Below are 26,109 nucleotides of genomic sequence, written 5' to 3'. Positions count from 1 at the left end.
CCAAGATATTAATGGATGCACACAGACTCGTAGTGTAAAGCTAACGAAACAAGCACGACAAACCACGGGCGGAAGATACAGATCAACCACACGCAGCGGGTGGAGCACTCTAGGGCCTGGCCATGTGGCCAGCTGCTCTAGGCTGCAAACAGCCAGTGAGTATACTTCCACGCAAGATATTACACTTACCAAGCAAACTTTTGAAAGTTTGTACCTCAAACCATACGGACATCCGCTGAGAAAATGAAAGAGAACGTGTGTCGCGACCATGGGCTCTATATATAGGGGCGGACCCCAGCCGTGACACAGGTGTAAACGGGGAGTAAATCTGTAAATCCTCAACTCGGATGTATCCCTCCGCCACGGGGTGATACCAATGTATTGGAGTGATCCAATACAGTGAAACATAACACGGCCCAAGCGCAAGACAGCTAGGCCAGGGGAATGGTGAGAGATAAAGACGTATCACTGCCTGATCGAGACAGCTAGGCCAGGGGAATGCTGAGAGATAAAGACGCACTGCCTGATCGAGACCAGGGGAATGCTGAGAGATAAAGACGTATCACTGCCTGATCGAGACAGCTAGGCCAGGGGAATGCTGAGAGATAAAGACGTATCACTGCCTGATCGAGACAGCTAGGCCAGGGGAATGGTGAGAGATAAAGACGTATCACTGCCTGATCGAGACAGCTAGGCCAGGGGAATGGTGAGAGATAAAGACGTATCACTGCCTGATCGAGACAGCTAGGCCAGGGGAATGCTGAGAGATAAAGACGTATCACTGCCTGATCGAGACAGCTAGGCCAGGGGAATGGTGAGAGATAAAGACGTATCACTGCCTGATCGAGACAGCTAGGCCAGGGGAATGGTGAGAGATAAAGACGTATCACTGCCTGATCGAGACAGCTAGGCCAGGGGAATGGTGAGAGATAAAGACGTATCACTGCCTGATCGAGACAGCTAGGCCAGGGGAATGGTGAGAGATAAAGACGTATCACTGCCTGATCGAGACAGCTAGGCCAGGGGAATGGTGAGAGATAAAGACGTATCACTGCCTGATCGAGACAGCTAGGCCAGGGGAATGAGAGATAAAGACGTATCACTGCCTGATCGAGACAGCTAGGCCAGGGGAATGGTGAGAGATAAAGACGTATCACTGCCTGATCGAGACAGCTAGGCCAGGGGAATGGTGAGAGATAAAGACGTATCACTGCCTGATCGAGACAGCCCAAATAGAGGGATGCAATTTGAGTTTAGTATAATTATATAATAAAGAAATTAATGACAACAGCCTAGAATAACAAGCCCCGACCCAACAAAGATAATAATACTACTTTGTTGTTGATATTGTTTTTGACCAACAATGTGAGTAGGATAATTCAGATGAGGGCAGAGAGTCTGGGTGTGTGAGAAAGAGAGATTAGTTGCCCCCCCCCCACAAGGCCAGCTGCTGTATTCAGAATGAACAGAGAGTGGTGTGTGTCAGTGTGGTGTGAATGACTGATACCCTGAAGTGTCCGAGTCCTCATGGTTACTACTATCACATCCATCCACACACCAGAAGAAGGAGTGTGTGGATATATTAGAAACATATAGAAAGATTGTGTTAGACAGAACGGCAGTGTGTTTCCATCTGTCTGCAGACATGACTGTCCAGACTTAGGATGCATTCACCGCTGCACCAATGAAGTCTTTCCATAAAAACTGAAATGTCTGTGCATTGCTAATGCCTTTTAGTCTATGTGTCAAAGGGTGTGTCAAATCAGAGGTTTTCCCTGAGGGTATGTGTGCTGTTATTTGTGCGTACAGAGGTCTAGGGAACACTCTTCTTTTTGTGTCTAACCAATAAACGGTTAGTTCAGAAGGTCCTCTGCTGCATACGCAACACACACACACACACACCAGTGTTTCCCACAAGTACATAGATTAGCCAGCCAAATAGAAAAGGTAGCCAGCCAGGCGCCCCTGGTTCGGGGGTGCTTGCCCCCAAGGGTTCAACTCTTTTTTTCTTTTTTTTTTTTTTTGCCTAAGGAGCTCTATTCTGGTGGCCTCTCGTACATTCCAATACCACGATTCCTTCCGAAATGCACAGCGAAATTATGAAATACTTTATCGAGTTTACCTCCCAGATTGGAAACATTTGTTGTGATATTGTCTAGAGAGAAATGTAGATTTGTGGGTGTAGTTACCCTTTAATTGAAGTGCACACCTAGGAAGAGGCTGTTGTTTAGCAGTACATGTAATGGGAGTTTGCAAAACAAATACCCACTGGATGTTATCATTCTGCCAGGTAGGCAGAGGCTACTTTGTAGTTAACATTTAATTGAGAAGGTTTTTGGGAAAGACTTTCCATCTACCAGAAGACTGTTCTCATTAACAGCATCACTAAAGGCTATAGAAAGTAAAAGATGCACCGTACACTCAGACAGGAGCATTCTCTCTGCCTCTTCAGAAAGTAGAAGATGCACCGCACACTCAGACAGGAGCATTCTCTCTGCCTCTACAGAAATTAGAAGATGCACCGTACACTCAGACAGGAGCATTCTCTCTGCCTCTACAGAAAGTAGAAGATGCACCGTACACTCAGACAGGAGCATTCTCTCTGCCTCTACAGAAAGTAGAAGATGCACCGTACACTCAGACAGGAGCATTCTCTCTGCCTCTACAGAAAGTAGAAGATGCACCGTACACTCAGACAGGAGCATTCTCTCTGCCTCTTCAGAAAGTAGAAGATGCACCGCACACTCAGTGAGGAGCATTCTCTCTGCCTCTACAGAAAGTAGAAGATGCACCGTACACTCAGACAGGAGCATTCTCTCTGCCTCTTCAGAAAGTAGAAGATGCACCGCACACTCAGTGAGGAGCATTCTCAGTGAAAGGAAGATGCATTCTTCTCTGCCTCTACAGAAAGTAGAAGATGCACCGTACACTCAGACAGGAGCATTCTCTCTGCCTCTACAGAAAGTAGAAGATGCACCGCACACTCAGACAGGAGCATTCACTTTGCCTCTATAGAAAATAGAAGATGCACCGTACACTCAGACAGGAGCATTCTCTCTGCCTCTACAGAAAGTAGAAGATGCACCGTACACTCAGACAGGAGCATTCTCTCTGCCTCTACAGAAAGTAGAAGATGCACCGTACACTCAGACAGGAGCATTCTCTCTGCCTCTACAGAAAGTAGAAGATGCACCGCACACTCAGACAGGAGCATTCTCTTTGCCTCTATAGAAAGTAGAAGATGCACCGTACACTCAGACAGGAGCATTCTCTTTGCCTCTATAGAAAGTAGAAGATGCACCGCACACTCAGACAGGAGCATTCTCTTTGCCTCTATAGAAAGTAGAAGATGCACCGCACCGTACACTCAGACAGGAGCATTCTCTTTGCCTCTACAGAAAGTAGAAGATGCACCGCAGACAGGAGCATTCTCTCTGCCTCTACACGGCACACTCAGACAGGAGCATTCTCTTTGCCTCTATAGAAAGTAGAAGATGCACCGCACCGTACACTCAGACAGGAGCATTCTCTCTGCCTCTTCAGAAAGTTGCAGGAAATAGGAATCACTGATGCCTTCTGTTCATGTCTTAAGATAAACTTGGGCAAATTATGAATTTAATATTTATTTAGATGATTCCCTACTAAGGTCAATACATGTTTTTAATATGGTTGAATTCTGTTTTAATGCCTGATTCCATGAGGGCCCTAATTATGATATGTGGATGAGAATGAGGCTCTCCACTACCTATTGTTCCTGCAGTGATTCCCCTTCTTCGTTGAATGTTTTCATAATGAATCTAAAGATAATCAAACAGCTTAGGCCTACAGTAGCCTATACAGTGTCTTCAGAAAGTATTCATACCCCTAGACTTATTCCACAATAGTTTGTGTTACAGCCTGAATTCACAATGGATTAAACAGATGTTTTTCTCTCACCCATCAACACATAAAACCCCATAATGACAAAGTGAAAACTGATTGATTTTTTATTGACATTTTTGCTAATTGATTCAAAACTAAATTATAGAAATATCTAATTTACATAAGTATTCACACCCCTGCGTCAATACTTTATTGAAGCACCTTTGGCAGCGATTGCATCTGAGTCTTTCTGGGTAAATCTCGAAGAGATGTCCACACCTGGATTGTGAAACATTTGCACATTATTCTTTCCATAATTCTTCAAGCTCTGTCAAATTGGTTGTTGATCATTGCTAAACAATTTTCAGGTCTCGCAATATATTTTCAAGCAGATTTATGTCAGAACTGTAACTCGACCACTCAGGAACATTCACTGTCTTAGCAACTCCAGTGTATATTTGGCCTTGTGTTTTAAGTTATTGTCCTGCTGAAGGGTGAATTCACCTCCCAGTGTCTGGTGGAAAGCAGACTGAATCAGGTTTTCCTTTAGGATTTTTCCTGTGCTTAGCTCCATTTACATTTATTTTTTATTCTGAAAAAGTTCCCAGTCCTTAACAATTACATGTATACCCATAACATGATGTAGCCAAGACTGTGCAAGGAAATATAGAGAATGGTACTCGGTAATGTGTTGTATGTTTGGGGCAAATCCAATAACACTTTGTATTCAGGACTAAAAGTCAATAGCTTTATTTTCAGTATTACTTTAGTGCCTTGTTACAAACAGGATGCATGTTTTAGAATATGTTTTATTCTGTACAGGCTTCCTTTTTTCACTCTGTCAATTAGGTTAGTATTGTGGAGTAACTACAATGTTGTTGATCCATCCTCATTTTTCTGCAATCACAGCCATTAAACCCTGTATTGCTTTAAAGTCACCATTGGCCTCCTGGTGAAATCCCTGAGCGGTTTTCTTCCTCTCCGGCAACTGAGTTAGGAAGGACGTCTGTATCTTTGTAGTGTAATTATTAACTTCGCCATGCTCAAAGGGATATTCAATATCTGCTTTTTAAAAACTTTTACCCATCTACAGTTGAAGTTGGAAGTTTGCATATACTTGGGTTGGAGTCATTTAAAGCTAGTTTTTCAACCACTCCACAAATTTCTTGTTAACAAACTATAGTTTTGGCAAGTCAGTTGTGTCATGCACAGAGTAGATGTCCTAAGTAATATTTCCAACAATTGTTTACAGACAGATTATTTCACTTATAATTCACTGTATCACAATTCCAGTGGTTCAGAAGTTTACATACACTAAGTTGGCTGTGCCTTTAAACAGCTTGAAAAATTCCAGAGAATGATGTTGTGGCTTTAGAAGCTTCTGATAGGGTAATTGACATCATTTGAGTTAATTGAGGTGTACCTGTGGATGAATTTCAAGGCCTACCTTCAAAAGAAGGAAGGGAAAATCAAAAGAAATCAGCCAAGACATCAGAAAAGCAATTGTAGACCTCCACAAGTCTGGTTCATCCGTGGGAGAAATTTCCAAATGCTTGAATGTAACAGTGTAGCTTCCGTCCCTCTCCTCGCACTTACCTGGGCTCGAACCAGGGACCCTCTGCACACACAGACGACAGCCACCCTCGAAGCATCATTACCCATTGCGGAGCAAGGGAAACAACTACTTCAAGGTCTCAGAGCGAGTGACGTCACCGATTGAAACGCTATTAACGTGCACCCCAACCCAGACAGGATGACCACAACCAACCCAGACAGGATGACCACAACAGTGAATCAACCCACTCAGGTGACGCACCCCCTGCAGGGACGGTATGAGAGAGCCCCAGTAAGCCAGTGACTCAGCCCCTGTAATAGGGTTAGAGGCAGAGAATCCCAGTGGAAAGAGGGGAACTGGCCAGGCAGAGACAGCAAGGGCGGTTCGTTGCTCCAGAGCCTTTCCGTTCACCTTCCCACTCCTGGGCCAGACTACACTCAATCATATGACCCACTGAAGAGATGAGTCTTCAGTAAAGACTTAAAGGTTGTGACCGAGTTTGCGTCTCTGACATGGGTAGGCAGACCGTTCCATAAAAATGGAGCTCTATAGGAGAAAGCCCTGCCTCCAGCTGTTTGCTTAGAAATTCTAGGGACAATTAGGAGGCCTGCGTCTTGTGACCGTAGCGTACGTGTAGGTATGTACGGCAGGACCAAATCAGAGAGATAGGTAGGAGCAAGCCCATGTAATGCTTTGTAGGTTAGCAGTAAAACCTTGAAATCAGCCCTTGCTTTGACAGGAAGCCAGTGTAGAGAGGCTAGCACTGGAGTAATATGATCAAATTTTTTGGTTCTAGTCAGGATTCTAGCAGCCGTATTTAGCACTAACTGAAGTTTATTTAGTGATTTATCTGGGTAGCCGGAAAGTAGAGCATTGCAGTAGTCTAACCTAGAAGTGACAAAAGCATGGATTAATTTTTCTGCATCATTTTTGGACAGAAAGTTTCTGATTTTTGCAATATTACGTAGATGGAAAAAAGCTGTCCTCGAAATGGTCTTGATATGTTCTTCAAAAGAGAGATCAGGGTCCAGAGTAACGCCGATGTCCTTCACAGTTTTATTTTAGACGACTGTACAACCATTAAGATTAATTGTCAGATTCAACAGAAGATCTCTTTGTTTCTTGGGACCTAGAACAAGCATCTCTGTTTTGTCCGAGTTTAATAGTAGAAAGTTAGCAGCCATCCACTTCCTTATGTCTTAAACACATGCTTCTAGCGATGGCAATTTTGGCGCTTCACCATGTTTCATTGAAATGTACAGCTGTGTGTCATCCGCATAGCAGTGAAAGTTAACATTACGTTTTCGAATAACATCCCCAAGAGGTAAAATGTATAGTGAAAACAATAGTGGTCCTAAAACAGAACCTTGAGGAACACCGAAATTTACAGTTGATTTGTCAGAGGACAAACCATTCACGGAGACAAACTGATATCTTTCCGACAGATAAGATCTAAACCAGGCCAGAACATGTCCGTGTAGACCAATTTGGGTTTCCAATCTCTCCAAAAGAATGTGGTGAATCATTCTCTCAACTATTATTCTGACATTTTACATTCGTAAAATAAAGTGGTGATCCTAAGACAGGGAATTTTTACTAGGATTAAATGTCAAGAATTGTGAAACACTGAGTTTAAATGTATTTGGCTAAGGTGTATATAAACGTCCGACTTCAACTGTACCAATAGGTGCCCTCCTTTGTGAGGCATTGGAAAACCTCCCTGGTCTTTGTGGTTGAATCTGTGTTTTGAAATTCACTGCTCAACTGAGGACCTTACAGATAATTGTATATGTGGGGTACAGATATGAGGTAGTCATTCAAAAAACATGTTAAATACTTATTGCACAGAGTGAGTCCATGCATTCTTCTGAAATTGTATATAGGCTAGTGTTGAAGGAATTCTAAATTCCTCTGTTTTAATTCCCAATCAAAATTAAACACTCTGTCAATGCATTAAGGGTTTGTAAGACCCTTATTTTATAAGAATGGACAGAGCCCCGGTCTTAAAAGTCAGGTAACAGCGTTTAATTCAAGAGAGTACTGCCTTCATACACATTTTACCACAGGTTATAAACTGAAAATGACGTCAGCGTTTTCTAAATGTTCTATCTCTTCTTGACACTGGTAGAGAGGCCCTATAGTTCTCAAGCCTTCCCTCCTCGCCTAAAGCCAAGGTCAGTCAGTGTAGATTTAGCATTCTAGACAGTCTGGAGATAGTCCATCCCTGCCATCTGGAGATAGTTCATTCATTTGTACCAAGGCATTGTTCTAAACTCCTGACTACATTATATACAGTTGGGAATGGGAGCAAGAGAGAGACTTCATACATGTACAGTACATAATAGCATTTGGACGAGTCAGTCCTGATTGAAATGTAGACATAATTAGTCATCATTGATAAAAATTCCCTTAACAGCTAACCATAACAAAGTGGTTGAATACTTATTGACAGCTGTTTCATTTTTAATTAATAGGTAAAAATGTCCCCCCAAAATACTCCACTTTGACATTATGGGGCATTGTGTGTAGGCCAGTGCAAAACATATCAACTTAATCCATTTTAAATTGAGGCTGTAACACAAAAAAATGTGGGGAAAGTCAAGGGGTGTGAATACTGTACAAGTTAGGGAGTCAAATGAACGGCTCTCTCACCGATGCGATTCGGTATGCTACACTGACTGACGAGAGTCACTGTCTGGTGTCGTTACCATGTACATTACATGGGACGTGCGAATTCACTAGCGTCATGCTTTCTCCCTCCTACATGTAAAGAAATCTGACTGCAACCAACCACAGCACGCATACATTGTACCGGCAGGCCGTGGGTCAGACAGCAGACTGTGTTTCCTTGTCAGCATTCGCTTTGTGACTGACAGGCACATCAGGCTAGCAAATGGAAACTTTTAAATGAAAAGTAGCCTAGTTAATATGAAGTGCAAAAAGTAGCCAGCTGAAAATGAGATTTGTAATCGGCTGATTAGCCGACTGCTGGCGCGAATGGAAAATACTGTGCGTACTCACAGAGTGGTATTGTGAACTAGGTTTGTCTCCTGTCTGCTCCGGCCGTGGGAGCGTCAGAGGACCCAATATTCTAGTGGGAAGCAAAAGGAGGGAGAGAGGAGAAAGAAGGCAGGTGAAGGTACAATGAAGAAACGCATAGCTCCGTAATTGGGACATGTTGGGATCAAACTCACAACCCAGTTGTTGCCAGTACCAATAACTATAATTCAGCTGTTGTCAGTACCAATAACTATAATTCTGCTGTTGCCAGCACCAATAACTATAATTCTGCTGATGCCAGCACCAAACCCACAACTCAAAGGGTTAAGTTTGGGTCCAGCTTACAGCGTGACGTTATTCTGTTGGAATGAATGGCAGCTCATTTCTTTTCACTATAGAAAAATGTCTTGTCATTTTGACAGCATTAAAATGACATCTCTGCTGTCACGGGTTGGTGAACAGAGTGTATCTAGTCATCAGGCTGTAGTAGGCTCCAGTAGTCAGTCAGGTCTAGCCTGAAGGGCATTAGGGAGAGAACAGTCATTTAGTAACTCAGAGAAGAATACAGCATCTCTCAGCTCAAAGCTAAACACACGTTCCTCATGCTACTGATCAGGTCAGCTAGTAAGACAAACTGCTGGACCATTTCATAATTGTATGTCTGTGTTTTCCTCTGACGCTGATACGGGACATGTGCATCAGATTACCACGGTAACTCTGTTATGGTAATTGAGTGGAGAAGTCGTGTCCACAGTGCGATCTAGATGACATCCTGCTGCTCCACTCTCAAATACAGACGGACGGACGGACGGACGGACGGACGGACGGACGGACGGACGGACGGACGGACGGACAGTGTCTGAGTGAAGGAGTGTGTGTGTGTAGAGTTGGGCGATATGGACCAAAATTCATATCACAATAAATTGACTGAATTATCACCAGAATGACAAGTTTATAACATTATGTGCACCACAGTTATTTAAAAAATATTTCCCTTAACTACTATTAGCAAACGTATTTAATTTCAAACTTCACACTTCTCGAGTAGGGCCCTATAGGTTATTTATCATAGTGAACAATATAAGCCAAATGTCCACATAAGTGGTTGGTTTGGTCGGTGTCGATAATTTTTGGTTCTTTGTCCCAGCTCGTATGTGTGTTTTGAGCGAGTTTTTGTCTGCCTGCATTCTCATGTGACTGAGGGGTGGTAGTCTGGGCTGGGAGGGCGGGAGCTGGGCTGTTTGACTGAAATCTGGGTTGTTCAATGACAGGGTTGGACCAGAGCAAAATAGAAGGCAGAGGGAGAGAGACAGAGTCCTGATCGCTGTCAGACACAATGGGAATGTTTCATCTGTCCGCAACGCTATAACCATCACTCTAATCGATTCACCTCCCTCTGCTGGCCAGGTGTGTGGCAGGGAGTGTGTTGCAAGGTGTGTGTGTGGGGCCGGGAGGTGAAGAGGAGGGGGGCAAAGTTTAACATAAGTCTCTGGGATCTGCTGAGGCGTGAAGATGAACGAGAATCAGGAGTTGGATTATATGTTTGTCAAAGTAAGTTCCCTTCCTTTCATTTGTCTTGGTTTGGTTATTTCTCTATTGTGTTGTAGTAGGACGTTTCAGGCCTGTGTGTGAGAGCGTGGCCTGTCCAGTAGCTCTGTGAGTTGGAGACAACATGGAGGTCAGACACACCCTGGTCTGCACTGGTCTGGTGTCCTAACTAGTGTCCTAACTCCTCTGTCTCTCCTGTACCAGGAAGGGTTGTTTGTCTGTTGAACTCTGCATCCTGAATGGAACCCTGTATGGCACCCAAAGGGCTCTGATCAAAAGTAGTGTACTTTATAAGGAATAGGGTGCTATTTGGGATGCTACCACCATGAGTGTTCCAGTAGGCCTTGGTACTTCAGCCAACACAGGAACAGAGGGCTGCCCAACAAGACTGTTTCAGACAGTTAGGAGCACTATCTAGATTATCATACCTCCATACCTTCCTTCTGTCATACCCCGTTATACGCTATTATACAATGGGAACTCTCTACTGTGCTGTCATAGTCAGGGCTACTGTACTGTCGTAGTCAGGGCTACTGTACTGTCGTAGTCAGGGCTACTGTGCTGTCGTAGTCAGGGTTACTGTGCTGTCATAGTCAGGGCTACTGTGCTGTCATAGTCAGGGCTACTGTGCTGTCGTAGTCAGGGCTACTGTGCTGTCGTAGTCAGGGCTACTGTGCTGTCATAGTCAGGGCTACTGTGCTGTCATAGTCAGGGCTACTGTGCTGTCGTAGTCAGGGCTACTGTACTGTCGTAGTCAGGGCTACTGTACTGTCGTAGTCAGGGCTACTGTGCTGTCGTAGTCAGGGCTACTGTACTGTCTGTAGTCAGGGCTACTGTACTGTCGTAGTCAGGGCCAGGGGGATGGAGAGAGGAAGGGGGGGGATGGAGAAAGGAAGGGGGGAAGGGGGGAGAAAGGAAGGGGGATGGAGAAAGGAAGGAGGGGGTGGAGAGAGGAAGGGGGGATGGAGAGAGGAAGGGGGGTGGAGAAAGGAGGGGGATGGAGAGAGGAGGGGGGGTGGAGAGAGGAAGGGGGATGGAAGAGGGGGGGGGTGGAGAGAGGAAGGGGGGATGGAGAGAGGAAGGGGGGATGGAGAGAGGAAGGGGGATGGAGAGAGGAAGGGGGGATGGAGAGAGGAAGGGGGGATGGAGAGGAAGGGGGGATGGAGAGAGGAGGGGGGATGGAGAGAGGAAGGGGGATGGAGAGAGGAAGGGGGATGGAGAGAGGAAGGGGGATGGAGAGAGGAAGGGGGGTGGAGAGAGGAAGGGGGATGGAGAGAGGAAGGGGGATGGAGAGAGCGAGGGATGGGGTAATGAGATGGGGTAATGAGATGGGGAGGGAAAGAGGGCGAACGAGCGCTCAAGGTAGTGTTTCCCAGGAAATCAGGGATTTTCATCAACATCGGTTTTCCCCAAGATTCCTACATTTGCCCCTCTCCTCCCCCTCCTCTCCTCCTCTTCCTCCTGTGTCTCTGCTGAGGTGTGTACTGGGGAGCGTTAAACCAAAGATGTTTTAGAAACTCTGTGGTTAAACAGAAAAGCAGCATTTTCTCACATGAGGCTCTGTCATGTGATGAACCGGGTCATGTGATGAGGGGGCCGCAGTTACCGCGAGATTAGTTCTACTGCTCACAGTGTTGACTAGACTAATTACACACACACACACACACACACACACACACACACACACACACACACACACACACACACACACACACACACACACACACACACACACACACACACACACACACACACACACACACACACACACACACACACACACACACACACACAGTGGGCAGGGCTCCATTTTGGATGAATAAATTACAGTTTAATGGAGCAGAAAGTGTTTCTGTTGAAGAATGAAGACATTGAAGAACATTATGAACTGAGTGGTTCGAGCCCTGAATTCTGATTGGCTGACAACTGTGGTATATCAGACCATATACCATGGGTATGACAAAACCATGTATTTTTACTGCTCTAATTACGTTGGTAACCAGTTTATAATAACAGTAAGGCACCTCGGGGGTTTGTGGTATATGGCCAATATTGTAGGATTTTAATGAATTTATTTGCAAATTATGGTCACCTACAAACAAGCAAGATTTCTGGCTCTCACAGACCTGTAACTTCTTCTTTAAGAGGCTCCTCTTTCCTCCACTCGTTACCTTTATTAATGGCAACTGTTTGAACTTGTTATCAGTATAAAAGACACATGTCCACAACCTCAAACAGTCACACTCCAAACTCCACTATGGCCAAGACCAAAGAGCTGTCAAAGGACACCAGAAACAAAATTGTAGACCTGCACCAGGCTGGGAAGACTGAATCTGCAATAGGTAAGCAGCTTGGTTTGAAGAAATCAACTGTGGGAGCAATTATTAGGAAATGGAAGACATACAAGACCACTGATAATCTCCCTCGATCTGGAGCTCCACGCAAGATCTCACCCCGTGGGGTCAAAATGATCACAAGAACGGTGAGCAAAAATCCCAGAACCACACGGGGGGACCTAGTGAATGTGCTGGGACCAAAGTAACAAAGCCTACCATCAGTAACACACTACACCGCCAGGGACTCAAATCCTGCAGTGCCAGACGTGTCCCCCTGCTGCAGCCAGTACATGTCCAGGCCCGTCTGAAGTTTGCTAGAGAGTATTTGGATGATCCAGAAGAAGATTGGGAGAATGTCATATGGTCAAATGAAACCGAAATATAACATTTTGGTAAAAACTCAACTCGTCGTGTTTGGAGGACAAAGAATGCTGAGTTGCATCCAAATATCACCATACCTACTGTGAAGCATGGGGGTGGAAACATCATGCTTTGGGCCTGTTTTTCTGCAAAGGGACCAGGATGACTGATCTGTGTAAAGGAAAGAATGAATGGGGCCATGTATCGTGTGATTTTGAGTGAAAACCTCCTTCCATCAGCAAGGGCATTGAAGATGAAACGTGGCTGGGTCTTTCAGCATGACAATGATCCCAAACACACTGCCCGGGCAACGAAGGAGTGGCTTCGTAAGAAGCATTTCAAGGTCCTGGAGTGGCCTAGCCAGTCTCCAGATCTCAACCCCATAGAAAATCTTTGGAGGGAGTTGAAAGTCCGTGTTGCCCAGCAACAGCCCCAAAACATCACTGCTCTGGAGGAGATCTGCATGGAGAAATGGGACAAAATACCAGCAACAGTGTGTGAAAACCTTGTGAAGACTTACAGAAAACCTTTGACCTCTCATTGCCAACAAAGGGTATATAACAAAGTATTGAGATAAACTTTTGTTATTGACTAGATACTTATTTTCCACCATATTTTGCAAATAAATAAATTTAAAATCCTACAATCTGATTTTCTGGATTTTTTTCTCATTTTGTCTGTCATAGATGAAGTGTACCTATGATGACAATTACATGCCTCTCATCTTTTTAAGTGGGAGAACTTGCACAATTGGTGGCTGACTAAATACTTTTTGCTCCACTGTACCCTTGCTACGGGCTGTGTTCTGGCACTCTACGTTGCGTCGTGCTTAAGAACAGTCCTGAGCCGTGGTATATTGGCCATATACCACAACTCCTCGGGCCTTATGGTTTAATTATAATTGGGTTGGCTCATAGGGCCATTGATGCTCTCCATTTGAGCAGAGAGGTCTGTCCAGGGGGTGGAGGTTGTATTTACTGCTGCTCTACAGCCCTTCAGTGTTTCATCCTCCCCTCAACAGTAGTGAAGACAGCAGGCCTGCAGGGTGAGGGCCGGCTGCAGTTCAACTCTCCTCATCCTCCCCCTCAACAGTAGTGAAGACAGCAGGCCTGCAGGGTGAGGGCCGGCTGCAGTTCAACTCTCCTCATCCTCCCCCTCAACAGTAGTGAAGACACCAGGCCTGCAGGGTGAGGGCCGGCTGCAGTTCAACTCTCCTCATCCTCCCCCTCAACAGTAGTGAAGACAGCAGGCCTGCAGGGTGAGGGCCGGCTGCAGTTCAACTCTCCTCATCCTCCCCCTCAACAGTAGTGAAGACACCAGGCCTGCAGGGTGAGGGCCGGCTGCAGTTCAACTCTCCTCATCCTCCCCTCTCAACAGTAGTGAAGACACCAGGCCTGCAGGGTGAGGGCCGGCTGGAGTTCAACTCTCCTCATCCTCCCCCTCAACAGTAGTGAAGACACCAGGCCTGCAGGGTGAGGGCCGGGTGCAGTTCAACTCTCCTCATCCTCCCCTCAACAGTAGTGAAGACACCAGGCCTGCAGGGTGAGGGCCGGCTGCAGTTCAACTCTCCTCATCCTCCCCCTCAACAGTAGTGAAGACACCAGGCCTGCAGGGTGAGGGCCGGGTGCAGTTCAACTCTCCTCATCCTCCTCCTCTCATTACAGTCAGTGATCTGTAATGCTGAGTTGTGAAAGCTACATGGTGGATGTCTGGCCTGTCCTGCTTTGTCAGATCAGGAGAAATAAAGGAATGAAGGACAGAGGAAGAGTGAACAAGAGGGGAGAAGGAGAGGAGGTGAAAGCGAGGGAGAGATCTGACTAATGAAGTGAAAACTGCTTCTAATAATCCTGTATTAATGTATTAACACTTCTGCTGCTACTTTCTCGCCTTCCTGTCCTCTATTCCCCCCCGCCTGTCCTCTCTTCTCCCCCTCCTGTCCTCTCTTCTCCCCCTCCTCTCTTCTCCCCCTCCTGTCCTCTCTTCTCCCCTCCTGTCCTCTCTTCCCCCTCCTGTCCTCTCTTCTCCCCTCCTGTCCTCTCTTCTCCCCTCCTGCCCTCTCTTCTCCCCTCCTGTCCCTCTCTTCTCCCCCTCCTGTCCTCTCTTCCCCCTCCTGTCCTCTCTTCTCCCCTCCTGCCCTCTCTTCTCCCCCCTCCTGTCCTCTCTTCTCCCCCTCCTGTCCTCTCTTCTCCCCTCCTGTCCTCTCTTCTCCCCCTCCTGTCCTCTCTTCTCCCCCTCCTGTCCTCTCTTCTCGCCCTCCTGTCCTCTCTTCTCCCCTCCTGTCCTCTCTTCTCTCCCTCCTGTCCTCTCTTCTCTCCCTCCTGTCCTCTCTTCTCTCCCTCCTGTCCTCTCTTCTCTCCCTCCTGTCCTCTCTTCTCGCCCTCCTGTCCTCTCTTCTCGCCCTCCTGTCCTCTCTTCTCCCCCTCCTGTTCCTGTCCTCTCTTCTCCCCCTCCTGTCCTCTCTCCCTTCCCCTGTCCTCTCTTCTCGCCCTCCTGTCCTCTCTTCTCGCCCTCCTGTCCTCTCTTCTCGCCCTCCTGTCCTCTCTTCTCCCCCACCTGTCCTCTCTTCTCCCCCCCTGTCCTCTCTTCTCGCCCTCCTGTCCTCTCTTCTCGCCCTCCTGTCCTCTCTTCTCTCCTGTCCTCTCTTCTCGCCCTCCTGTCCTCTCTTCTCGCCCTCCTGTCCTCTCTTCTCCCCCTCCTGCCCCCCCCCTCTATACTCTCTTCTCTCTTCTGGGTCTGCCTCACTAGCTCCTAGCCCCTAGTACACTGTACCAGTAGCATCTCTCAGTAGCATTAGTGTGTGTGTGTGTGTGTGTGTGTGTGTGTGTGTGTGTGTGTGTGTGTGTGTGTGTGTGTGTGTGTGTGTGTGTGTGTGTGTGTGTGTGTGTGTGTGTGTGTGTGTGTGTGTGTGTGTGTGTGTGTGTGTGTGTGTGAGAGAGAGAGTGGAGGTGTAGTTCTCTTTGTAAGGATTAGATTAGAGGTAAATCCAGAGTTAATACAGTGTTGATCTTTAGTCTCTTAGTCAGTCCTGGATTAATGGGCCGGCTACTGACCTTTCCCTGTTACCAAACACGTATACACTACTCTAATACAACTAACCACTGGGGTGGGAGTTCACCTATAGGTTCAAATCCCAGGTCAGAAGGTTGCTGGTGTTCTTACTGGTTGCTCTGGGCCCCTGAGGAAGGCACTGAAGTACTAAACATCTCCAGGAGTAGATCTGCAGTGTGTAACAGTTTGTCAGGTTCATATTGAATGCTTGCCTCAGGCATATGTTAACTCTACAGTAGCCCACTGAGCTAAAGCCTCAAGCAAGGTTACATCACACTCTGCTGCTTGCTGCAGACCCCTCTGTCCTCTCACCCTCTTACTACATACATCCCTGTAGCTCTTCCTCTCACCCTCTTACACACATCCCTGTAGCTCTTCCTCTCCCCCTCTTACACACATGCCTGTAGCTCTTCCTCTCCCCCTCTTACACATATCCCTGTAGCTCTTCCTCTCACCCTCTTACACACATCCCTGTAGCTCTTCCTCTCCCCCTCTTACACATATCCCTGTAGCTCTTCCTCTCACCCTCTTACACACATCCCTGTAGCTCTTCCTCTCACCCTCTTACACACATCCCTGTAGCTCTTCCTCTCCCCCTCTTACACACATCCCTGTAGCTCTTCCTCTCACCCTCTTACACACATCCCTGTAGCTCTTCCTCTCCCCCTCTTACACACATGCCTGTAGCTCTTCCTCTCCCCTCTTACACACATGCCTGTAGCTCTTCCTCTCCCCCTCTTACACATATCCCTGTAGCTCTTCCTCTCCCCCTCTTACACACATCCCTGTAGCTCTTCCTCTCCCCCTCTTACACACATCCCTGTAGCTCCTCCTCTCCCCTCTTACACACATCCCTGTAGCTCTTCCTCTCACCCTCTTACACACATCCCTGTAGCTCTTCCTCTCACCCTCTTACACAGCTCTTCCTCTCACCCTCTTACACACGTCCCTGTAGCTCTTCCTCTCCCCTCTTACACACATCCCTGTAGCTCTTCCTCTCCCCCTCTTACACACATCCCTGTAGCTCTTCCTCTCACCCTCTTAAACACATCCCTATAGCTCTTCCTCTCACCCTCTTACACACATCCCTTCTCTTCCTCTCACCCTCTTACACACATCCCTGTAGCTCTTCCTCTCCCACTCTGATCAGCTGTTCCAGGTCATGACCAGGCAAGCAGAGGGTGTGTGACGAGAAACGCCTTCACTCTGAGTCATGAGGGCTGATGTTACAAGGGAGATAATATCTCCTTCTCTTCCTGCATCCTCCTCCTTATCCCTCTCCTCCTCCCCTGTATAGTTGACCAGTCTAGCTGACCCCAACTAGCACCATGTAGCAGACAGGGTCCCTCTGACTCCTCTCTGTCCGTGTCTGTGTTTGTGTGTGCTTGGGGTAGAGTTGTACCCTTCATCTGTCCTCTACTGTAACCCTGGAGATCTGTCTATAAATACGACTCAACCCCCCCCCCCTCCTCACAATGTGGACCAGGAAATGGTTTACACGCTTCATTGCTGCAGAAAGTGTGTGTGTGATTAGGAGGATCAGGAAGTGTGCTCAGCGGTGTATGGTGATGCTACTCAGTGGGGTGTGTGTGTGAGGCTATTTTTACCTCCACCCTCCCGTCTCTTTCTCACTCTCCATCTCTCACACATTCTCTCACTCTTTCTCTCACTCCCTCACTCCTCCTTTCCATTGCTAGGAGCTGGGCTGTGAACCGCTCTCCTCCAGGAAGTAACAGAGAGCGACAGAATAGCCTCAGTAACCCTGCTATAGGATGACTGATACTGTGTTCTGTCGAGTCAGCACTTTTCTCTGCTGACCTCTGTATACACACACACACACACACACACACACACACACACACACACACACACACACACACACACACACACACACACACACACACTGACTGCTCTGACCTTTCATCATTTCATGTAACACTGGTGTGAAAGATTAATTTCAATTCATTGTGGAGCATCACAAGAATACCTTATCCACTACATAGTGGTGAACCATGATGACATGACGATGACGTAGGTCTGAATATGTAAGCAGCCTACTACAATGGTGATTGTCTGTCTGTCTGTGAGTATATGGCTATGAGCTAGATCATTAGACTTTTCCACAGAATGTTCCTGGAAGGTTGGCTGAGGGTTGCTGGAAGGTTAGGGTGAGTCATGAGGATATGAGAGCATCCGATCCGAGTGCCAACAGTCTTAGTGCCAACACACACGCTCACACACACACACACGCTTGGTTTCAGTCTTCATGTAAATCCTTCCTACCAATGAGATTCTGACACATTTTAAAGACTGTTCTAAGAGCGTTAGTTGGAGTATCAAAGACAGGAACCAGTTGTGTATAGGATCCAGTAGTATTCAGGTCAAGCAGGCCCATTTTCCCAAACAAGCAGTATCATGGGGCAGCAGGTAGCCTAGTGGTTAGAGCATTGGGCCAGTAACCAAAAGGTTGCTAGATCGAATCCATGAGCAGACAAGGTAAAAATCTGTCATTCTGACCCTGAACAAGTCAGTTAACCCACTAGGCCGCCATTGTAAATAAGAATTTGTTCTTAACTACACATTGTTGCACTATGGAATGAGACCCAGACCGGCCTTCTGTGTGTCTGCCTCTGAAAGTTCTGTGTATACAGATCTGCTGGTGGTAATAATGGGCCTGGATAAACCAGGATAAGCTTCGTGTAGCGCTGATCATCATTGAGCTGCTTAGTGAGATGTAAAGATTACTGATTGGCCATCTGATTGACCTTTCTAATGGCAGCTGTTAAAGCTGGGATCTACCAGTCGGCTCTCCTCCGTGTGTGTTACGGATGTGGTTCTGTGAACTGCACTCTTGTGAGCCTGAGTCCTGAAGACTTCTGTTAGCTGCCCGTGCTACAACCTGACGACTTAGCTTCCTGAGCTAATGCCGTGGCTTTAGCTCAGCGGACCAGCGCAGTCTAGTGGAAGGCTGAAGACCCGGGATCAACCCCAGTCACTTTTACAGTGTTTTTGTTTCTAGGTTTTTCACATGTCTTTGATCAGCTGACAGGCTCGTTCCACAGGGCTGGGATCTGAAGGCATTCCTGTCATGTTGTGATGGGTCACAGAATCATGTGGACTGGGTTTGACTTTTTATGAATGTCCAGCAGTATTGATCATGTTAGATGGTGAAATGATATCCAAATAACCATGGAGATACAACAGCCTCAGTCAGCAGTGTACCAGTCTGATACAACAGCCTCAGTCAGCAGTGTACCAGTCTGATACAACAGCCTCAGTCAGCAGTGTACCAGGCTGATAGAACAGCCTCAGTCAGCAGTGTACCAGTCTGATACAACAGCCTCAGTCAGCAGTGTACCAGTCTGATACAACAGCCTCAGTCAGCAGTGTACCAGTCTGATACAACAGCCTCAGTCAGCAGTGTACCAGTCTGATACAACAGCCTCAGTCAGCAGTGTACCAGTCTGATACAACAGCCTCAGTCAGCAGTGTACCAGTCTGATACAACAGCCTCAACAGTGTACCAGTCTGATACAACAGCCTCAGTCAGCAGTGTACCAGTCTGATACAACAGCCTCAGTCAGCAGTGTACCAGTCTGATACAACAGTCAGCAGTGTACCAGTCTGATACAACAGCCTCAGTCAGCAGTGTACCAGTCTGATACAACAGCCTCAGTCAGCAGTGTACCAGTCTGATACAACAGCCTCAGTCAGCAGTGTACCATTCTGATACAACAGCCTCAGTCAGCAGTCTGATAGAACAGCCTCAGTCAGCAGTGTACCAGTCTGATACAACAGCCTCAGTCAGCAGTGTACCAGTGTCTGATACAACAGCCTCAGTCAGCAGTGTACCAGTCTGATACAACAGCCTCAGTCAGCAGTGTACCAGTCTGATACAACAGCCTCAGTCAGCAGTGTACCAGTCTGATACAACAGCCTCAGTCAGCAGTGTACCAGTGATACAACAGCCTGATACCAGTCTGATAACAGCCTCAGTCAGCAGTGTACCAGTCTGATACAACAGCCTCAGTCAGCAGTGTACCAGTCTGATACAACAGCCTCAGTCAGCAGTGTACCAGGCTGATACAACAGCCTCAGTCAGCAGTGTACCAGGCTGTCAGCAGTGTACCAGGCTGATACAGCCTCAGTCAGCAGTGTACCAGGCTGATACAACAGCCTCAGTCAGCAGTGTACCAGGCTGATACAACAGCCTCAGTCAGCAGTGTACCAGGCTGATACAACAGCCTCAGTCAGCAGTGTACCAGTCAACAGCCTCAGTCAGATGTACCAGGCTGAGCAACTCAGTCAGCAGTGTACCAGTCTGATAGAACAACAGCCTCAGTCAGCAGTGTACCAGGCTGATACAACAGCCTCAGTCAGCAGTGTACCAGGCTGATACAACAGCCTCAGTCAGCAGTGTACCAGTCAGTCAGCAGTGTACCAGTCTGATACAACAGCCTCAGTCAGCAGTGTACCAGTCTGATACAACAGCCTCAGTCAGCAGTGTACCAGTCTGATAGCCTCAGTCACAGTGTACCAGTCTGATACAACAGCCTCAGTCAGTGTACCAGGCTGATAGAACAGCCTCAGTCAGCAGTGTACCAGGCTGATAGAACAGCCTCAGTCAGCAGTGTACCAGGCTGATACAACAGCCTCAGTCAGCAGTGTACCAGGCTGATACAACAGCCTCAGTCAGCAGTGTACCAGGCTGATACAACAGCCTCAGTCAGCAGTGTACCAGTCAGCCTCAGTCAGCAGTGTACCAGGCTGATACAGCAGCAGGTTCTCTCTGCAGTAGACATTGAGTCTGGGGACAGTACTGGACTGATATAGGCCTTATGTAGCTTTCTGACTTGGAGAACACACTCTGTAGTATGTTTTTATGTTATGTAGAACCTTTCTCTCCCTTCTCACTCTCCTTCTTTCTCCTCTCCTCTCTCTCAGTTTGCTCGGGTGTGGATCCCTGATGCAGATGAGGTGTGGAAGTCAGCAGAGCTCACTAAGAACTACAAACATGGAGATTCCACCCTACACCTCACACTGGAGGATGGAATGGTGAGTACTGGAGGAGAGGAGGAGGAGGAGAGGAGGAGGAGAAGGGTGGTGTAGGGTTGGGTGGTTGCATAACATCCTCTCATTTGTGATGAGATGCACAGTAAACACACACACACACACACAGTTACTGCAATATATCACCATACATATAATAAAAACATGTTTCGATGTCAACCAAGTCCAAGAAACCGTTCAGAAGGAAAGGGGGGCAGAAACCTGACCCATTTGGTGGCATATTTTGATACATGTGTGAGGCTTATGTTCACCAACGGTCTGTTTTTTTATGTCACTGAGTTACATAAAACCAGGTCCCTACTCAGCACACACACCACAGGAGGCTGGTGAGGGGGAGAGGAATTACAATAATGGCTGGAATGGACTAAGTGGAATGGTATAAAGCACAATGAAACAATGTTTGATAACGTTCCATTTATTCTGTTCCATTACTATGAGCCCGTACTCCCCAATTAAGCTGCCACCAGCCAGCCGCCTGTGATACACACACATATTGTGTGTGATAACGTCTCTGTTTAATCTGTGCTGTCCAGGACATTGAGCACAAGCTGGATGATAAGACAAAGAACCTTCCTCACCTCCGGAACCCTGACATCCTGGTGGGGGAGAATGACCTCACAGCTCTTAGCTACCTCCACGAGCCGGCCGTCCTGCACAACCTTAAAGTCCGCTTCACCGACTCCAAACTCATCTACACATACTGTGGTATGCCCACACAGACACACAAGGGTCTCACACAGACACACAAGGGTCACACACACACACACACACACACACACACACACACACACACACACACACACACACACACACACACACACACACACACACACACACACACACACACACACACACACACACACACACACACACACTCCTCCTCCTCTCTTCCTGTAGGTATTGTGCTGGTGGCCATTAATCCCTATGAGAACCTTCCCATCTACGGTAGTGACATCATCAATGCGTACAGTGGCCAGAACATGGGAGACATGGACCCTCACATCTTCGCTGTGGCTGAGGAGGCTTACAAACAGATGGCCAGGTGGGTGTGTGTGGTGTGCGTGCGAGTGTTACCTGCTCAAAGGTAGTATACACAGATTTCCCATGTTTCAAACGATGTCAGACGGACAGTTTGAGACCTTCCAATGTACAGTGTGTGTATTTACTGTCTTGTTATTTATTAACTAGGCAAGTCAGTTAAGAACAAATTCTTATTTACAATGACGGCTTACCAAAAGGCAAAAGGCCTCCTGCGGGGACGAGGTCTGGGATTAAAAATTATATATGTATATTATATATATATGTATATTTTATATATATATGACAAAACCAACACCATGACGAGACAACACAACATAAAGAGAGACCTAAGACGACAACATAGTGTTCTAATTATCAGAGTAAGAACGTGACGGACACTGAAAGCTTCAGTTTATTTTCCCATTGGGTCAATACAGCTGCATCAGACAAAGACACGGTTCCACCACTGGTGATATATATTACAATTTGGGGTGGAATCTCCTCCTCTCTAACCATTACGTCTCTGTTGCTAGGCAGAAAATTAAGTGACATGGGCAATAAACTGTTCCTTCTCCCTTAACGTGACCTGACCTCGACCCCTTCCTCACTAATCCACAGCTCTCCAACCTTATCAGTGCCTGCCACGTGCGATAGTCTTCCCTGCCCTCAGTACATTCCAAGCTTAATTGCATCCACCATATACATCATACATTCCCCTCTGTCCCTCAGTTCATCAATAAGTACATTTCATAAGTCAAGAAATCAGAACCCAATAATAGCAAGGCAGCAACCAATGACAAAACAGCACGTAAGGAACACAACATGGTAGTAGCACAAAACATGGTACAAACATTATTGGGCACGGTCAACGGCACAAAGGGCAAGAAGGTAGAGACAACAATACATCACGTAAAGCAGCCACAACTGTCAGTAAGAGTGTCCATGATGGAGTCTTTGAATGAAAAGATTGAGATAAAACTGTCCAGTTTGAGTGTTTGTTGCAGCTCGTTCCAGTCACTGGCTGTAGCGAACTGAAAAGAGGAGTGACCCAGGGATGTGTGTGCTTTGGGGACCTTTAACATAATGTGACTGGCAGAACAGGTGTTTTATGTGGAGGATGAGGCTTCAGTAGATATCTCAGATAGGGGGGAGTGAGGCCTAAGAGGGTTTTATAAATAAGCATCAACCAGTGGGTCTTGCGACAGGTATACAGAGATCAAATCAAAGTGTATTTGTCACGTGCGCCGAATACAACAGGTGTAGGTAGACCTTAAAGGGAAATGCTTACTTACAGGCTCTAACAGTAAAAAGACAGGCTATATACAGTAGTGAGGCTATAAAAGTAGCGAGGCTACATACAGACACTGGTTAGTCAGGCTGATTGAGGTAGTAGAGAGAACAGTCTATGACTGGGGTGGCTGGGGACAATTTTTAGGGCCATCCTCTGGCACCGCCTGGTGTAGAGGTCCTGGTAGGCAGGCAGCTTAGCCCCAGTGATGTACTGGGCCATATGCACTTCCCTCTGTAGTGCCTTGCGGTCGGAGGCCGAACAATTGCCGTACCAGGCAGTGATGCAACCAGTCACAATGCTCTCGATGTTGCAGCTGTAGAACCTTTTGAGGATCTCAGGACCCATGCCAAATCTTTTTAGTTTCCTGAGGGGGAATAGGCTTTGTCGTGCCCTCTTCACGACCGTCTTGGTGTGTTTGGACCATTCTAGTTTGTTGGTGCTGTGGACACCAAGGAACTTGAAGCTCTCAACCTGCTCCACTACAGCCCCTGCTCCACTACAGCCCCTGCTCCACTACAGCCCCCCATCCGTCCGTCCGTCCGTCTTACCGGAGTGTGCTGTTCTATCTTGCTGGTGCAGCATATATCCCGCTAGCTGAATATCCATGTCGTCATTCAGCCATGATTCCGTGAAACATAAGATGTTACAGTTTTTGATGTCCCGTTGGTGGGATATTCATGATTGTACCTCGTCTAATTTATTGTCCAATGATTGCACGTTGGCGAGTAATATTGACGCTTTCCCACTCACCTCCTGTGGGTCCTCACGATGCTTCCCGCTCTGTGCCTTCTATACCTGCGTCTCCTCCTCTTGCAAATAACTGAGATGTTGGCCCTGTCGGGTGTTTGGAGAATGTCGTGTGCTTCCTGCTTGTTGAAGGAAAAAATCTTTGTCTAATCCGAGGTGAGTGATCGATGTCCTGATATCCAGAAGCTCTTTTTTTGCCGTAGGTTACGGTTGCAGAAGCATTATGTGCAAAATAAGTTACAAATAACACACAAAAAAACACATAATAGCACAATTGGTTGGGCGCCCGTAAAACTGCTGCCATTTCTTCCGGCACCATTTTACTTAGTTTACAGATGACCAGTTTACAGAGGAGTATAGAGTGCAGTGATGTGTCCTATAAGGAGCCTTGGTGGCAAACCTGATGGCCGAATGGTAAAGAGCATCTAGCTGCTCGAGAGCACCCTTACCTGCCGATCTTTAAATGATGTCTCCGTAATCTAGCATGGTTAGGATGGTCATCTGAATCAGGGTTGGTTTGGCAGCTGGGGTAAAAGAGGAGTGATTACGATAGAGGAAACCAAGTCTCGATTTAACAGTGTACCGTCTAAGTCATACTCCCAAGTACTTGTATGAGGTGTGTTATGACGTTGCCCTCTTTGGGTACAGCGAGCACCATCCCCCGCTCTCGGCTCCTACAACCAGACTGCTGTGGTCAGAGATGTCGTAAATTCCTGAGGAGAGGATCTCCATAACGCTGTTTATATAATAGCCTCAGATATGAGGTTTACATCTGATTGTTGTATAAGATGAATGAATGAGGATGATACTGTTTGTAAAATTGTGTAATGTGATTTTGGACTGTTTAATGAAGGAAACTCCAATTCCCTTTTGAGTTGAACTAAATCAGAGGACCGCCCATGAGCCCAGTTAGGGTCAGGCATCCTGGACCGCCCATGAGCCCAGTTAGGGTCAGACATCCTGGACCGCCCATGAGCCCAGTTAGGGTCAGACAGCCCTTTTTCTGCAATTCCAAATAAAAACCCAACTTTGAGAAATTCTCAGTAGACCATGTTTTTCTCCATTACGATGGGACAAAGGTTGCAGACCATTGCTGAATAGTTTAACCATACCACATGTTTAAACTCTTAGACTATCGATACCGACAGAATAAGAACAAGTCTTTGATATTAATTACTAGTCTGCAGCTAGGAATTCGGTATCATTGAACTGCCAAAACACTCATTCTACAACAACATGAATGAATGTCGCTCTGAACTATCCCCTCTAACCACGACAGACAGAGAGAGACTGACAATTCCACAAAATAAACTAACTTTTCAACAGCGATCAAGATGACACACTGAGCGTAAATATATATATATTGATTGCAATTGTTCACGAATGAATGAGCGTTCATGTGCAAAGGATTAGCATTTCAATTGTTATAATTATTAACCCTGTAGTGACTTCTCAGTCGATCCCCACTTCCCTTTTTGTCTAACAAGCCGCCATGCTGGTTTAGTCCACTAGGGCACATTCCCTTACCATTTCTTGTAACCATATTTACTTTGTTTGTGTGTGCGCACTTCTGTGATGGTTTAGTTATTAATAAATAAATGATTTAAGACGATTGATGTATGGATGACTCATAGTGAAGACTAGGTTCGTGCAGATAACCAACAATTTACGACATTTGGAATGAGACTAACGTGAGGTAAAGTAAATAATTAATTAATCAAAATACTATTGATCAGATATGAAAATATCGGCATTGATCTTTTCGTTTGACGGAATGAGCACACAGAGCACTCTCTCACATACATACACACGCTTTTTCACACACACCTAGTGAACACACACACACACACACACACACACACACACACACACACACACACACACACACACACACACACACACACACACACACACACACACACACACACACACACACACACACTGTAGTATAGTGACCTATGGTCCCAGTTGGCATCTATACTGTACAGCATGTTGTCTGCCACAGTGACCTCACACCGTTTTCAGAACCATAATGGAACGAAGTAATGACTTTCTGTTTTTATCTTCTATGATTTTTGTTATGTGTGTATTGTTGTATTGGCATGACTGAGCCAAATAAGCTGCCACATGGCAGACTCTTGCTTCCCTCACCGTCCCAGTCTTTCCTTCTCTCCTGTATTAGAGATGAGAGGAACCAGTCTATAATCGTAAGCGGTGAGTCGGGAGCAGGGAAGACTGTCTCAGCTAAATACGCCATGCGCTACTTTGCTACA

The 26,109-nt window shown here is 46.5% G+C and overlaps 1 protein-coding gene across 1 annotated transcript in view; it reads left to right on the top strand.

Moving 5' to 3' along the window:
• myo5aa (myosin VAa) overlaps window positions 1-26,109 on the top strand; it is a 113,846-nt gene that overhangs the window by 8,852 nt on the left and 78,885 nt on the right. The window contains exons 2-5 of the mRNA XM_046345586.1: window positions 20,653-20,763; window positions 21,312-21,483; window positions 21,676-21,820; window positions 26,019-26,109. The exon at window positions 26,019-26,109 is cut by the window's right edge and continues 66 nt beyond it. Of these exons, the coding sequence (XP_046201542.1) occupies window positions 20,653-20,763; window positions 21,312-21,483; window positions 21,676-21,820; window positions 26,019-26,109 (519 nt within the window). The remainder of the gene's footprint in view (window positions 1-20,652; window positions 20,764-21,311; window positions 21,484-21,675; window positions 21,821-26,018) is intronic.

The sequence above is a fragment of the Oncorhynchus gorbuscha genome, linkage group LG04, assembly GCF_021184085.1.
Source record: "Oncorhynchus gorbuscha isolate QuinsamMale2020 ecotype Even-year linkage group LG04, OgorEven_v1.0, whole genome shotgun sequence".
Lineage (NCBI taxonomy): Eukaryota > Metazoa > Chordata > Actinopteri > Salmoniformes > Salmonidae > Oncorhynchus > Oncorhynchus gorbuscha.
The sequence above is the reverse complement of the archived record's forward strand: the minus strand, read 5'-3'. Positions and strand labels throughout refer to the sequence as shown.